This window comes from Canis lupus, chromosome 20, assembly GCF_003254725.2.
Source record: "Canis lupus dingo isolate Sandy chromosome 20, ASM325472v2, whole genome shotgun sequence".
In the NCBI taxonomy this organism is placed as follows: domain Eukaryota; kingdom Metazoa; phylum Chordata; class Mammalia; order Carnivora; family Canidae; genus Canis; species Canis lupus.
The window spans coordinates 27,801,341-27,818,160 of NC_064262.1; the positions used below are offsets into that span (position 1 = coordinate 27,801,341).

At 38.7% G+C, this 16,820-nt stretch overlaps 1 protein-coding gene and 1 long non-coding RNA gene across 5 annotated transcripts in view; one reads left to right on the plus strand and one right to left on the minus strand.

Annotated features, from left to right (window-relative positions):
• LOC112666013 (uncharacterized) overlaps positions 1–16,820 on the plus strand; it is a 127,575-nt gene that overhangs the window by 76,062 nt on the left and 34,693 nt on the right. The window contains exon 7 of one of the 3 annotated variants that reach the window (XR_007404176.1): positions 4,103–4,861. The exons of the other annotated variants lie outside the window; for them this stretch is intronic. This is a non-coding gene — a long non-coding RNA (uncharacterized LOC112666013). The remainder of the gene's footprint in view (positions 1–4,102; positions 4,862–16,820) is intronic. 3 annotated transcript variants of the gene reach the window in all.
• SYNPR (synaptoporin) overlaps positions 1–16,820 on the minus strand; it is a 290,191-nt gene that overhangs the window by 2,806 nt on the left and 270,565 nt on the right. For both annotated transcript variants that reach the window (XM_025456452.3, XM_035703529.2), the window contains one exon: positions 4,525–4,716. In XM_025456452.3, coding sequence (XP_025312237.1) covers positions 4,525–4,716 — 192 coding nt within the window. The remainder of the gene's footprint in view (positions 1–4,524; positions 4,717–16,820) is intronic.

Genomic DNA, 16,820 nt, shown 5'->3' on the forward strand with positions numbered 1-16,820 from the left:
GGTTGCTGGATGATAGGGTGGTCCTGAGTGCCCTGTGGGTGGGAGTGGGGGTGCTAATGTAGTCAAGATGAGGTGTCTTGAGGCCTTGGAACAGGGGCTTTTTACCAAAGTATTTCAGGATTTAGCAACAGGGGGATCAGGGCACACTAACTGTCAACTTTGGAGTCATCCCATGGGTTTTGAGATCAGAGTGGCTTAAACCCTGCACTTTCTTGCTCTATGATCTTGGACAAGGTAGTTAGCTTCTGGACCTCAGCTTCACCCCCCTCCCCCTATATGGAATGAAGACAATTATTCCTTCCTTGGTGACAGTTTTAAGGATTAAAGAGAACATGTGTAAAGTTGATAGATGGTGCTAGACATATTAGAAAATGCTTACTGACGGTAAGCTATGCTCTGAGTATTTTCCCAAGTATTTCCATGAATTATATTCAATTGGCTCTTTGCAGCATAAACTGACTTAAGACTTTGACAGTAAGGGATGTCAGCAGCCCAAGCAGTATTTAGGCCCTCACCTGATCTAAAAGAGTGGTTTATCCCTTCTTCCCTCTCTCCTATTCCACCCTCTTTTCTTCCTTTAACTTTTTTTTTTTAATTTTTTATTTATCTACGATAGTCACAGAGAGAGAGAGAGAGAGAGAGAGAGAGAGAGAGAGAGAGAGGCAGAGACATAGGCAGAGGGAGAAGCAGGCTCCATGCACCGGAAGCCCGACATGGGATTCGATCCTGGGTCTCCAGGATCGCGCCCTGGGCCAAAGGCAGGCACCAAACCACTGCACCACCCAAGGATCCCCTCTTCCTTTAACTTTAACTGACATTTGTTTAACATTATTTGATGCCATGCTCCGGCTCCTCGCCAAGGAAGATACAAAGCATAAATAAGGTACTCACGGGATTACAGTTGTGTGATCAAAATGAACTAGGTAATTAGTGACTGATAAAACTCCAATATACATGCAGGACCTTTCATCCATGTGTACAGGAACTAGGCTATTTTCCATCGAAGGGGAGGATCTTGATTAAACTGTGTTTTTGTAAGTATATGTCAATATATGAGTAGAAAAAATTATCAAGGAATCTTTTCAGATCTGAAGAGATGGCTCTGCTCAGAGCCCATTTCATGTTTCCTATTCCTTGATTTCTCCCTTTTGTTTGCTGCTACTTGGTTTCTAGTAAGGTATGCTCAAGAAGAACCTAGAAAGCAGAGAACTGCAACTTAAAAGTGAGAACATACATTAGGTGTCCCCACGGGCATGTGTCAGGAGCAGTGATGTCTTATTCCATTATCATCACACTGGGATCACAGACTCCTGGTTGTGACATTTTAGGGGCATATGGGCCCTTTACTCTTTTCTTGCCATTAAAGGGGAGACTGCAAGAAACTGTGCATGGCATGAGGAAGAATGAAGAAATGAGACCTAGATTAGCCGAAAAGAGGTGTCCAGAGTGTCTATAATGAACCCAGAGAAGCAGCAGTAGAAATTATGGATAGAACAGTTATGCTCAGAGAACTTTTGAAAGAAAAGTTGAGAGAAGAAAAAAAAACTATTCTCCCTACCCTTTGGGGTTATGTGACATTTAGGAGAACGGAAGTATTGTAGAGGCAGCTTTTTGTTGACACTTACTGAACATCTGCCCTATGCTGGGCACTAGTCTGGCATTGCTGTCACTACTTGGGAAGTCTTATGCAAATCCCCTCACCACAACCACCTGCATTTGAAATGTCTGGATAGCTCTTTGCCTATTCATGTTAGTATGAAATCATAGATGCCAAAATGCTTTGGAGAAAGTAAACTTGTTACCCAGGTAGAAATATCAGTGCTATTGCTGAACCAGTAAATTGTAGAGGTCACCTCTTGTGGTGTGTCTGGTTCCTTCTCCAAAGCCCACACGTGCCTAGTAGGCAAGTTGGCTTGGTTCTGTGAGACATATTTTTTCTGCACAATTCCCTTAACCCCAGCCAAGGTGAACACCTGGCCCAAGATGAGCTAATGAGATTCTCTGCCAGAAATTTGGGGTTAGACCTGAGTGATTTTAGTTCAAACCAAGATATTTCTTTAAAAGGAAACATAGGGGTGCCTGGGTGGCTCAGTCAGTTGAGCGTCCCACTCTTGGTCATGATCTCATTCGGGGTTGTGAGATTGAGCTCAGTGCTCAGCCGGAAATCTGCTTAAGATTCTCTCTCTCTCCCTCTGCACCCCCTGCCCCCAGCTCTCTCAAATAAATAAGTCTTTAAAAAAAAGATAAAAAATATAAACTCAGAAACCGTGGAGTGGCTATCTTCTCTTGTGTAAACGGGAAAAAGAAAAAAAAAAAAAAGCATCTGAAGAGAGTCAGTAATGTAACAGACATTCAAAAAGAGAGAGCTGAGGCAGTTCCTGGCCCCGGGTTCTGCCCTTACAAAACACATTTCTAGTGTCTTTCTAATTACTTTTACTTTTTGTGAAAAGCTAGCTCAATAGGATTTGACGACAAATGAGTTTGTAATGAAAAAAAAATTGCTGTGTTTTGGCAGATTAATATTCTTTTCCTCTGCCTTTGATAATAGAAATTTAGTTTCCTTCGCAAAGCCCAGTTGCAGTCAAGTGGCCTGAGCTCTGTGCTGGAAATTTAAATCAGAAGCAGAGTAATGCAAAGTCAGATACAATATTCCTTGGGATCTGACATTTAGAATCTTGGTCCTGCTCTAGATGCTGTTTTTTTTTTTTAGAACCTGTTTGTCAGATTTCAGCAATTTTCTGAGCTACTTCATACCTTTCTAAAGTTTTTTTTTTTTTTTTTTTTCCTGATGAGGTTAGTCAGAGTCAGTTTCTGTTACTTGTAACTCAAACATTCCAGCACATACAGGTATTGGTATGGAAGTGGGGTGCAGAGAACAGACGTTAAGGATAAGCAGATTGTTTTGCTTTAGCTATCCTGAATTCAATTTTCTGTCACTAGGAACTGGAGGATCCTTAACTGATGTAGATCCATAATGGCAATAGCAGCAGACCTGTCCTCTCTCATAGAACATGCTATTTGGTTTCCATCCATTTCTCTCTTTGATTTTTTTTAAATAATTATATATCTTATTTAAAAATATTATGTATGTACATGTAGAGCTTAGTGGATATTTTCTTTCTTCTCTTTTTTAAAATTTGAGTATAATTGAGACACAACATAGGTGGACCCAGAGGGTATTATGCTAAGTGAAATCAGGCAGAGAAAGGCAAATACTTCTCTTTGATTTTAGGAGACATATCACATTGTTTCTCATTCAAAATTCCCATCGCCTGGTCTAAAACTTGTTAGAGACATCAGAGGTAGAATTAAATAGACTATGTAGGATGCCATAATGTATGAGAAGATTGATTATTAATTGAACAAACACATCGGGTGATTTTCTCTTTGTTCTCTTAGATTTTTAAAATAAATTTATTTTTTAATTGTTCTCTTAGATTTTGAGATCCAAATTACAATAACCTTCTTTCAGCACTGTCTAGAAACAAACTGTAGAAGTAGGAGATTATATTTCAATGCACACCTCCATGCATTCAGCTGAAGGTATGGTCCTCAATGAGCAAAAATGATAATGAGACCCTTGTACACACTTTTGTTCCATGTTTACTCTCTCACCAAGGCAGGATTCACAGTCATATCATCAGGAAATGATTAGCAACCCTTTCCCTCCTCTTAAATGCCTTCTCAGGAATTTCAGAAATGCCTGTAAATTTCAGAAAGCTGTAGAAACATGAATTAACCTTGAAGTAAAGATAATTATTTTTAGGAATTGCAAAAGAATGTTTTTCCTTCAGCAAACAGTGAAGGGTCTTCTATTCTTCCGTAATGACTGTTTTTTGCTATACCTTCTGTCTTTCTTAGACGCAGTTTCTTTCTTTAAAATAACACAAGAATCCAATTTAGCTGCCCTGCTAGCTGTCAGATTTTCTGTCTTCCTGTGAGAGCTATACATTTGATAATATTTGACTTTGTTCAACTAATATAGTTCAGCTATTCCAAAGTTACCAGGCAATTAAACTAGGAACATGGAGGAGATAAAAAAAATTACCATAACTATTACAAGTATTTTTTATACTACGCAATTCTTCCTGTGTCCTACCAGGTCTGCGTGTTTTTTCTCCAGACAATCAACTGGATGTATTCTAGCGATGTGTGGCTTGAACAATGTTTTCTTCCCAGGAAACCTCTCTGCCATCAAATATTCCTTTTAACTTCTGGCAAGCTTCAGCCTTAAAAGTTCAGATTTTATATCTGCTTCTGGCTTAGAATTTTGACTGTCATCCAAGAAACAGCTGCCAATACCTGCTGGGTTCTTATTAAGACCCATAATTGGCAGCATTAAAGCCTATGGGTTCTGACAATAGAAAACTTGAAGACCAGAGGATCATCTTGGAGTGAAATATCGCCTTTTATAATGGCCTAGTTTTGGAGGCAGAAACCTCCAAGATGACTTCTGAGATATTTTTCCTATTCACTTGAATGGCAAACAAAGATTTGAGAGGTAAAGCATCAAGGAAAACATACCACGGAAGTGTTTAAGCTGGACATTACAGGGCTGTGGACAGCCATGCATTTGTTGGACGGCTGTTTGCAAGCTGACATCAGTAACAAGACTTCCTTGGGATCCGTCGCGACCTTGACATCAGACAGTCCTTTCGCCCAAGCTGATGAACCCACCAACCACAAGAACGAAAAGACTACGGTGACGATGAAGTCCTACAGAAACAAAGATAAAACAGTAAAAGAAGTGTGAATTCTAGAAATGAATTGATTACTTTGAATGACTCTGTGGCTTGCTTTTTTGGAAAATTCCTAGATCTCATAGAACTGGAACCAGGGAGAAGTTGTAAAACAAATAAAAGTAAGTTCTGTGACATTATATTTGTATAAAATAAATAACAGTAATATTTATTGAATGCTTGCTATGTTCCAGGAATGATGCTACATACTTATAGCCCTCATCTAATTGTTCCTGCAACACCCCTGTGAGAAAGTTCTTATCATTGTCACAGTCGCAGCTGACAAAATTTGGGACAGGGGATGGTCAAACAGCTTGTCTAGATGCCCACAAATAATCAGCGATGAGTCAGCACTCAAACCTGGCAAGCCTACATCTAAGCCCATGATCTTAACCACCATGTTATGATGACCGCAAACAGAGAGTTGCTGATTGTTAAAGACTTCTGGATAGCAATATTCATTCATTCCCTCATTCATTTTTTTTTTCCATTTAACAAACCTGTGTGTGATCTAGTGTATGCTTGGGACTGTGTTAAGTGGGAGGTAATAACAGCTGTAATGTTTTGAGTGCTTTTTATGGGCAAGAGGTTTTATATAAAATTATCCTTACAAATATTGTGTTAGACAGTATTTTTAATACCCATTTTAAAGATGAGAAAATCGAGACTCAGAGAGTTAAAGTAACATATAGGAAGAGGTGGAGTCAGAATTCAAATCCAGATCTGTTTGACTTAGAAAACCACCTGCTGTGACAGGGGAAAGATGCTTCTTTTTTCCTATGAAACATCTCTCGATGCAAGAGGATGAATATTTTAAGGAAACATTCTGACCTTCTGGGCTACTTCTCATACCCTCCCTCATAACTCAGAGCGGGTGGGGATGGGAGTCACTGTCCAAGTTAAGCAGACCATGTTCTAACATAGGACAGTTTTTCCAGATTTACTGTATTTACACTTGACTACAATAAAAATGTTGCATACTGCCTACCTAGTATATGAAAAACATTGACCTGTAAAGGAAAATAGTGTATTTGCTATACCAATAGAAAGATTTTTATTCTAAATGATAAACCCATCAAGTAAAAAACTTGCCCTGTGTCTCTTTTCTACCCAAAGGCATGGCACATCTGATTTGTTCTGGTTAGTTTTCTCTCATGACGTGACTGAATTACTTTTCTTCAGGATCCCAGGATCGATTCTAAGGAAACAACTCTCACACTGTAAGGATGCTATCATGATGGAATTTGTTAGGCGTGACTTTTGTGGAGAATGTTCTAGACTGTCCACTTCTAAGAATGGTTGAATCTTCTGAGAAATTGTTATCTTTTCATCCAGGGGCTGTTGCAAATCATGTTACTTACCAGTTGAACTTTTTATGTTGGCTCTACAAAATTCAGGGCCAATTTGTTACCCACTCATAGGGTTTTTATGGCATGGCATGACTCTATTCCCAGCCTTGTTTTATATACCATCCTTCTTTTCCCTTCTCATTTTTAATTAATTCCAGTTTGAGTTTCATACATCCTTGGAAGCTATGTTAACTTGCTTTTGGAATGAATGGTGATATAAAGAGGCAAACAAATACAGTATCTACAGCAATCAATAAGAACATTTGGAATCAAGAGACCCAAGTGTTTTGAGTCTGAATTACAAACTGGAGGAATGGTTACAAATAAGTAAGCCAGGTTGACTGTGTCAAATACAAATTTAGGTTCATGTTCAATCTGGTACCTTATTCATTCATGCATGCATTCATTCAAACAGTCATTTTTGAGTAATGTGCCAGGTATCGAGCACAGTCTCCTGAGGGATTAGAGAAATGCAAAATATGGACCCTGCTCTTTTGCTGTTATGTATTTGTTAGCGGTTATCAACACCCTATCATTCCAATTATGAGAGAGTAGCTATCATTATTATGTTATTATGTTATTATTAACATTATTATGTTCATCGTACTTAAAAATAGACTTGAGAAGGGGTGTTAGGATGGGGAAATAGGAAAGAGTCATGTGAAGATCTCTCCACTGGAAATTGGAGAAAATAATATCAAAACTTTTAGACTTGTTAATAATAGTAAGAACACCTAACACTTATGGAGCACTTATTATGTGTGAAGTATTATCCCAAGTTTACATGAATTAACTCATTTAATCCTGACCACAGCATTGTGAAACAGGGGCTAATCCTGTCCCCATTTAACAGCTGGGGAAATGGAGGCACTAAAGGGGTTCAGTAAAATTGTTCAGAGTAAGGACTTAGCAAGTGATGGAGCCAGGAATGTAAGCAAGTGATGGAGCAGGAATGTAAGCTGTAAAAAGTTCAAAAGTTGGACTTGAAGTCCTGACTAATTTAGATATGACAAATAGTAATGAGTCATGTTGCATAAATAAACTTCATGACCGAAGTCAAGGATCTGTGGCCTCGAGGGTAAGTAAATATGTTATATTTGAGAAAGCATCCAAATTTTTACCCCTAGTACCATTTCACAAAGAGACATCAGTATATCATACTACGGTATCTCTTGTACTATTAACCACTCAGAGTCTGTCATCAGATTAGACCTGGGGCTGAATCCTGACCCTACTACTCACTAATTGTGTGTTCTTGGGCAATTTGCTAGACTACTTGAAGCTTCAGTTTAGCTCACTGTAAAGTGGGACAGGAATGGTATCTGTCTCATAAGATGGTTGCTGGCAGTGAGAATACATTTTTGTTTGTTTGTTTGCCTATTTCTCCCAGTAAGATGTCAGCTCACTGACAGCAAGGACCTTGCTCATTGCTGGGTCTTGGCACAAGAGTTACCGTCAATGTCTATTGAAAGAATGAAGGAAAGAAGGAAGAGATATACAAAATGGCCCCAATTTTGATAAGATATCTACATTTATGTTTATAACATTGTGTAAGAGTTTACCAAGTGGTGGTCGTAGGATTAGAGATGATTTTTGTTTTATATAGGCTTATGTACTTTTTAAAAAGATTTATTTATTTATTTGAGAGAGAGAGAGAGAGAGCATGAGTGGGAGGGGTTGAGGGAGAGAGAGAGAGAGAATCCCAAGCAGACCCCATGCTAAGCCTGACGTCTGGCTCCATCTCATGACCCTGAGTGAGAGCAGGACCCCAACCGAAACCCGGAGTCAGACACTTCAGCTGCACCACCCAAGTGCCCCTAAGCTTACATATTTTTGAATATACTTTTTTTTTTTAAATTACACCAAATAAAATCAAAGTGGCAATGTGATCAAGACATTGATTGACAGAACTTCAGATGGCTCTTTGTCCTTACAGCAGCATCAGGATTTATAATTAGATCAAATAATAAATGTCATTAGATTTGAGAGTTTCACAGCAAATGGTTTCAGAAAGTAAGTCTCGAACGGTTTTCCACAACTAAGCAAAGTGTGAAGATGAGGAGATTATGTAAGAAGTTCTAGATATAGAATATGTTAGCCTGAACTTTTTAAGATTTTTGGCTTTGGCACTGAGCCTGAGTTAGAGGCCACTTGCTGGGAGTGTGATGTGTGAGTAAATCTTTGACCCATGTTCCTCCCTTCCAATCTCCTGCTGAGGCTCCCATTAGCTAAACCCTGCTAGAGCTCAGTGGGCAGGGCGTCCACCAGGAGCTGTCCCCAACTAGAAGTTGTCTCTGGAGCCTCAACACAGCTGTGGTCACCCGTGTTCACCATGCATTTCCTATATGCCAGGCACTCTGTTAAGCACTTACAGACATCATTAATCCTACAACATAGGTACTTGATGTTAGTCCTACTTTTCTTATGAGAAAACTGAAGCAGAGACGGGGAAAATACCTATAATTAATGCCTGGCTTGATTACTGCAGGTACCATGAACCTCCTAAAAAGCTCGGGGAAAAGATGCTCTTTGGTGTGTTTTATGTACACAATTACCTCAGCTGATGTCCTTTTAGTCATTTTGGTACTACCTAAACAATTTTTATTTTATCCATATACTCTTGTGTTATCGTTTCATATTGCATTTAAAGCGAATTTCCCTTTTTACATAAATAAGGTCATCTTAAATGGAAATTATGTGTGTACTATAATGTCAAACCAATACAACTTGTCATAGATAGAAAGGAATTGCAAACATTAGTGCTCTACGGTGGAAACAAAATACCTTAAACTCTAGCTGGGGATGTTTGCCCAAGGCTTTAGAGCCTAGGATCTTTTTGTTAAAAGGGAGATTAGCAAGCGTCAGAGGGATATTAAGGAAATGCTAGCATGACCTAACTAGAGGACCTGAAGTGAAATAGAATGTAGAATAACTCTCTTGGCATTAACGCCATATTAATGGTCTACCTACTCCATCTTCTGTATCAGGAGAGGTAAATGCCTTGCACTTGAGAGGGAATGCTCTTGTGAAGGTGCAGACAAGGACCTGGTTGTTTATAAATGTTGCTGCCCCACGTCTGTCTAACAGAAATAGCGTGCAGGGAAGAAAGTCCAGAGGAAAATTTGTAAATTTACTGCTAGGTTATTATGTGCATACATTAACCCTTTGAAGCTACCTCCTGCTGGTTTTGCTTGTGTTCTTTATTCTCATACAGTGGGGAGCACTCATTAGAGTGCTTTTATGGTTCAAAAAAAAAAAAAAAAACCTCTCACACTTGGGGTCTCTGTGGTCCCAATAAAACCCCAAAAAGTAGTCAGAGGAAGTTATTAGCCCCATATTACAGATTTAAAAAAAACAACAACCCATAACTGCGGCTGAGAGGGATAAGTGGATTTGCCTGAGGTTCATTAAGTGTTTTATAAAAGATGCTCTGAGCTATTGGTCTCACTCTGTACCTAAAGAACATTGACACTCTGTATTGAGAGAACACTGCCATGCTACCTGGTAGTGTTTCTGCAGTATGTTTTAAGTGTGTGTTCAGTGATCCAAGAACATAGCCTCCTCAACAGAGGGAGCAGCCCGGCTTAATGGCTGGCTGGGTGGTTTCCACTTCATTAGCTGCCTGTGTTTTGTTGCCCTCACTTCTAATTTATTGTTAGCAAACTTATTTTCATACTAGAATGTAATTTAATATATTAAAGATGCTTGTCATGGATCACCCTGGGGCATAGGAAGGAATCATCTTTGGTGACGGAGAACTGAATCTTTTAGAAGGAGGTAAACCTGTCTCTATCTTCCTCGAAAGTGGCACACTAGATATTGGTAGAATAGTCAATTCTCCTATTTCTATTTAGTAGCAAATATCTCGGTACTTCAACTCCAATGATAGTATTATCTGTTTTGCCTCCTCCGTGGCTTTGCTATTTATTCTGTGGCTGACACCTATGCCAAGAGCCTATATCAGAAACAGGGCAGTCCAACGAGTCACCCTTACCCCCGGTGTAACTGGATTTGTTTTGCTAAGTCAGATTTCAGGAATCCTGGGATGAAGCTGTGAATGAGGAAACACAGAATCAAACAGTAAGATAGAGGCTCAGTTTAGGACAGAGCTTGGAATTTGTGCTGGAAGAGAGAAGAGCTAAACAGTGTCTGAGTAGAATAACTTCTTGTCCACTCGCAGGTTTATTTTATTATTTCATTTGAAAGATGAATGATAGTGACCTCTGACTTCTGGAGAATGTCTTCAGTTTTTAACATGATGTAGCAGAAGATCATTTGATGTTCACAATAATTGCAAGAGGGTGAAGATAATTATATCCATTTTACAGATGCAGGGAAGTTAAGTGATGTGTCCCAGTTGTCACAGCTGGGATTTGAATGCATGGCATTGGGCACCATGTTTAGTGAGTGATTTTTCCATTATGCCCATGCTTTCTCGAGTTTGAGTTACCCATTACTGTGGAACACAGTCATAGAAATAAATAACATTGGGCTCCCTAACGCTGAGAAAGGCATTTTTCTTCACAATTCTCTTTCAATCTGAGGAGTAAATAAGAAAGTCTCAGCTGGGTGCTAATCTGTCGCTAACATCTATTTAACAAATATTTAACACTTATTTATCAAAGAAAATTGGCCCCAGGCTTAGAGCCTTCATGTAAGCAATAGTGCCTGGCTGGAATACAGTACTCTTTACTTTCCATTGATTCATTTCTATGTTTATTTTCTAATTATGACAAATAATGCTAGATTTCTGTATCCGGTAGTGGTACAGGGTTTTCTTCAAAATGACATTGTGTTTAAGTTTAAGCAAATAATTTTAAAAGAACAATAGCAAATAATTCATGGTTTAGGTGACAGAAGCAGGGTAGAGAATGGCTGACGTTGGAAAAGGCCTATAAGGCCCCATCCTGAGGAGGGAATGCTGAAACTAGGTCAGTGCTTTCTAACAGAAGGTGAGCCAGAAATGTGAATCATATATGTAATTTTAAGTTTCTTAGTAGTTCCATAAAAAAAAGCAAAAAAAAATGGTGCAATTAATTATATTAAGACAGTATATGTATTTATATAATAAAATTGGATATATAAAATTATGAATAAGATATTTTACTTTTTTTTTGTATGAAGTCTTTGAAATCTGGTGGGTACTATAGCACAGCTCAATTTGTATCACTCACCTTTCAGCTGTCCAGTAGCCACATTGCTATTGCTACTGTGTTAGCTCAGCTTTAAACCACAGTTAACAAATGGAAGTACAAGTCCATCCACAGTAAGAGTGATGCTCCTTCTCCTGTTTGGGGTCATGGATGTCACATTTTCTCTTGGAACTTGGCCTGAGATGACCCTAGTAGCCATCTCTAGCCTAGTTTTCCCAAGGTCAGCATGCCTCTCATGTCTCTCCTGGCCTATAGGATCCCATATGTGGGTTGATATAGGAGTCCAGTGCGTGGCCCCAGTGGTCTGGTAGAGGTCTGAAGGCAGACCAGTGGGACCAAGGAGGCTTGGGCCTTCCATATTGGCAGACCACAGGATGAGATGGACCACAGGGACACTGGGGACTGCATTTTACACTAAATGTAGGGGAAAATCTGACTTGACCCCTCTATTCTCAAGATAGGTGCAGGATGGTGGCTGGTGAAATGGGATGAAATACACAGTTCCACTTTCCAGATGGGATAAATTACTTAACTCCAGCTTGAAAGATACAGAGCCCGGATTTATAGCCAAGGATTTTGGCTCCAGAATCTGGGTTCTTAATCTATTATAAAAAGCTCAATTGCTTTTAAAGGCCCATGACTTTATTGACTCATAATAAAAATTAAGTTGCAATATTAATACTTAAGGCTAGCATTTTGGAGGGTTACTATGTATCAGACACTATGTATCTGATATGATACACTATGTATCAGATACATCATTCCTTTAATTGGCCTAATAGCACTTTGAGACCACTATTATTTACCTCACTTTACGGATGAGAAAATCAAGGTTCGGAAAGATGAAGTGAGTTGCAAGAGTTTTCAGATTCATTAAGTTGCGAAGCTCCATTTGCAAACAAGGTTTGCTGAGCTCCAAAGTTGGTGTCCCTTGCTGGAGGGTGAACTTCATTATATTCCAAAGTAGTTTTAATGGGGGGCCCAATATGTGTCAGGCATGGTCTTAAAAAGTTTTCCATATTGCACCTCAATTTTTCCTTACCTCAGTCCTGCAAAGTAGCTCTTAGTTTTTTTGTTTTTGTTTTTGTTTTATTAATAGAGGAAAAGTGCTTAGGGTAGCAAGTAGAGGAACTGCATACCAAAGCCAGATCAGTTGGACTCCAAATCCCATTCATTTCTTCATTTGTCCATTGCTCTATCAGTTCCTTTTCCTAATCACTTGCCCAATAGTTATTATCTTCCCACTATAGGATAGGTACTGTTCAATAAATAGAGTAGGGGCAGGAGGGAATCAGTCCTCAAGTGGTTTGCATTTTTCCTTTCTCTTCACTATCTGATTGTTTTATGTTATTACTGTAAGATGCACTATTGTCACACCATCAATTAATCAAAATTTTGCAAAAAGAGAGAGGTAGTGGATGCTGATCATCTGTTCTAGGGGCCGGATAGTAATCAGTCATCTTGTTTCATGTGCGAAGAGTTCTACCTTATGCTTGAGAATCAACGTAAGATTTTATTTCTTTTCCTCTTAAGTTAAATTTGATTGTGATTGGCACACAGCACTTTCTCTTGTTCTTCAGAGAACTTCATCAGTTGACTTGTGGTTGCTCAGCTGTGGAACTGGGGCCGTCTGTTTCTTGTTTTTAACTTTTGTTGTGAAAAGAAGACTTTTTAAAAGATCCTCTGCCTCTCTCCTTTTAGCTTAGTCATACACAATTGATTTCATAATCTTTGTGCAAGAAGGAAGTACTCTTGGCTATTTGACAACCTCAGAATGGACAGTCTTCACTAGCTTGCTGCAGTGTTGTTGTAAATCAATATTAAGAACACCCCTTAAAAAACTGATTTGATATCTAATTGACCCTGCCTAACCTTTTCACCACAAATAGCACAAACCTTTCAAAACAAGTTCATAGTAATATTAGAAGATTAGTAACTGTTCAAAATAAATTAGTAATAATAGTAGCAGTATTGTTTGTAATATTTGCTAACTATTCAACTGCTTGATTCAGTGCTTACTTTGAGCCACACACTGTGCTAAGGCCTTCATATACATTATTCCATTTAATCTTCATTAAGGATTTGTGAGGTAGGTCTCATTATATATAGGGTTTTAGAAAAGAAAGCATCACATAATGGTTAAGTCTATTGTCTTTGGAATCAGTCAGCCTGGGCTCAAATCTCAACTCTTACTAACTAGCTTTGGGACTCAATGAAGCCTCAGTTTTCCTATCTGTAAAAAGGAGCAATAATAACATGTTTTCACAGTGTTTTTGCCAAGGATGCCTGAACTAGTTAATGACACATATTAAGCCTCCAGTGAATTTTCACACACACACACACACACACACACACACACACACGAGGTAGAGGAAAATTCTTTGTATAATTGGATATATAACAGCATAGAAAAGTATATTGGTATTATTCAATGGGTTTTGAGGGTCAAATAAATCAGGTGGGTTCATTAATTTATTCAACAAATCTCCAATAAGAACCGACCTGTGCCTGGTCTTTGGAATACGGTAATTAATAAAAACAGACATGATTCCAGTATTCATCTGTTGGAGGAGAGACTGTGCTCAAATAATCACAGAAGAATAGGTAATTGCAGATGATGATAATGGCTTTTTAGGAAAAGGACTTGGTGTTTTGGAAACAAACCAAAAAATGAGTAGCACTAGTTAGTCTAGGGGAGCAGGGAAAGCTGCATGGATCTGGTTGCGTTCAGAATCCTTTTAGGTTTGTCCCTTGGATGGTTTTCAACACATGTGGAATAATAAAGACATAACAAAATGACTTACCTGGATGGTCTATGAATTGGTGCCTAGAGGGCGTTTTGGTCTGAGAAACCCAAACTTCTACTACCTGCTTATACTACACGCCCAAGAAGTATGCACGTTGACATTGGTCAAGACCAGGAAGATTTATTGAGTCATTCTGCTAGCAGAGAAAGGCTTAAAAGGAGGGAAAGAGTGCTTGGTTAAAGGCTTAAGAGGAAGGAAAGAGTGCTTGATTATTGAGAATTTTGGTGGCTTGCATGTCTGCTGAGGCTATTGGCTCTCTGCACTTGCTCAGCTGCAATCCTCTTCCTCTTGGAAAGCCAAACAATCACCAAAGAGGCATCTAAGTGGTGGCAGAAGAGGATTTCTGCCTTTCTGGATCCTCAGGCTCTTAGAAATTCCTAAGTCTAGCTACAGGGTTGTTAACTGTTTCCAGGTGAGTTGCTAACTTATACAGAAAACAGCATTATCTCCAAATGATTGGTTACTGGTTTTGACACATCTACCAGTAAGTACAGAAAACAAGTAAGATGCTCAAGTCTTAGACCAGAGGTGAGTCAATTGTTGAAATCAGTTTGGACGTCTTAAAAATAACTCAAGGGAAAAACAAATCACATTTGCATTGTGAGTCAAGGATGAATCTGGCAATTTGGAGACACTTATTGATCATCTTAGCAATATTTTTTATTTTTATGGTTTTTTTAAGCATTTCCAAAGTATTTTTGGGGCTGCCATTGAATCAGCTAGGTAAAAATGCTAAGATTTAGTCAATTATCCACCAGCTTTGTCTACTTGACATAAAGCATCTGAGCATTGTAAACATATCTGGAAAATGCCAGATGCCAAGCAGTGTATAGATGAAACATCTGGAGGAAGTGTGGCATACAGGAGACGTGGGGGGAGGCTTGGAGTCAAAGGCAGTTAGGTTTGGACTCTAGCTGGGCTAGAATGTCCTCTCACTGTGTGATCAAAACTACTTCACTACACGCCTGGCTGGCTCAGTCGGAAGAGCATGTGACTTTTGATTTCAAGGTTATGAGTTTGAGCCCCACATTGGGGGTAGACATTACTTAGATTAAATAAACAAACTTGAAAAAAAAAACCTACCCCATCACAGTTTTTTATATATAAAACTTGGGAGTTGCATACACACACACACACATACACACACACACACGTGGAACCACAGACACACAGAAACACCACACACTTTTTAAAAAACAGATGATACACAACTACCTTTTTCGGAGAGAAAAAGGTACAGTGGCAAGTAATAGAGGGATGGATAGTAAAAATATCAGATATCCAAAGTAATTTCTTCATTTGTCTAAATATTTTTAGGTTCCCCTCCAACCTATATTTAAAAATGGATGCATTTTATAGGAAATCATGTCAAGTAAGCTACTCTGAGAAATTTTGACTCAGAAAATACTGGCAGACCTTTCAGGTGCCACCTTTTGAACCAAGTCAGCTGTTCTCTGGTCTCTGCTCCGTATTCTTTTGCCATCATCTTCCCTGCAAGTGGAAAGAAAGCACATCTTCCTCCTTTAGAATTACATAATATTAGAGTGGGAAGGAACTGTCGAGATAAATCTAGGCTGTCAAATACTCCTTTGAAAACATAATCCTATTATTAACTTACTATTCTACAGCACTGATATCTCCCAGATAAGATTTAGAAGAGTTGCTATGCATGGCTGGAAATAATGCAATAAAAGCAAACCTGATCATGGATTTAAAATTCTCTGGGATTCAGTGTTCACATCTGTAACATGTAAGCCTACCTCAGAGGATTGTTGTGAGGATTAAATTAAATTAAAATATGAAGCATTGAGACTGGAATATTTTAATTGTTGCATTAATGGTTGGGATGATGATGGTGGTGAAGATGATACAATCTTCAAATGACATGGGCTCTTTTTGTCAGTGACACTGGACCATGAATTCAGCTGTAATGACTTATTTTTTTCAATCTGTATATTGATGTTCTTTTGAAAATAGATTCACTCTGCTGAGGTTCAATGCATACGGCTAAAATTTTGCTAATGCAGTCTAAAGTTTGATCCACTGGTTCTTTGTGGGTACAGCTTCAAACCTATTTGGCATCAATAAGGAGTTTTGGCAACAACCAGATGTGAATGCGTGAATATTTCATCTGGTTGCTCTACATGATTGGAAAAGAACTGGAATCATCGTGTTAAGACCTGGAAGGCCACTTGAGGAACTTCTGCCTGGAGAATGAACCACTGCTATGATCAGTGAATGCCTTGATCATCGTTACGTTCTCAGAAACTATATAGTATGTGTTATTTAAATTATTTTCACATGGTTTCATTCACTGGATTGTAGGTTCCTTGGGGACTTAACCACCTGTGTCCCTAATGCCTAGCCAAATGTCTGCTGTACATACGACATCTCAGATATATCCACTGCATGGGAGAAGAAAGGACAGAGAGCTCACATTTGGCATTGTCACTTGGAAATCATCTGGATTTCCAAAATCTGCATGTCTCCTAAGTTATCTCAAAGATATAAGAAATTCATGACACTGGCTGCCTATAAAAAAGAAAATTAAATAGCTGGAAGAAGGGTTTTTGGAGTTTTTATTATTTTACTTATATATATTATCCCTTCCCTCCCATATGCCCTTTTACACATGACTGGATTTAGAAACGTTAGCATAATTTTAGAATAGGCATATTTTACTGGATTTGACCTTTGGCAATTGCGAGAAACTTTCTGTTTAGGGGAATGATTATGATTATATTTCACACTTCCCTCCCACCAATTTTTTTT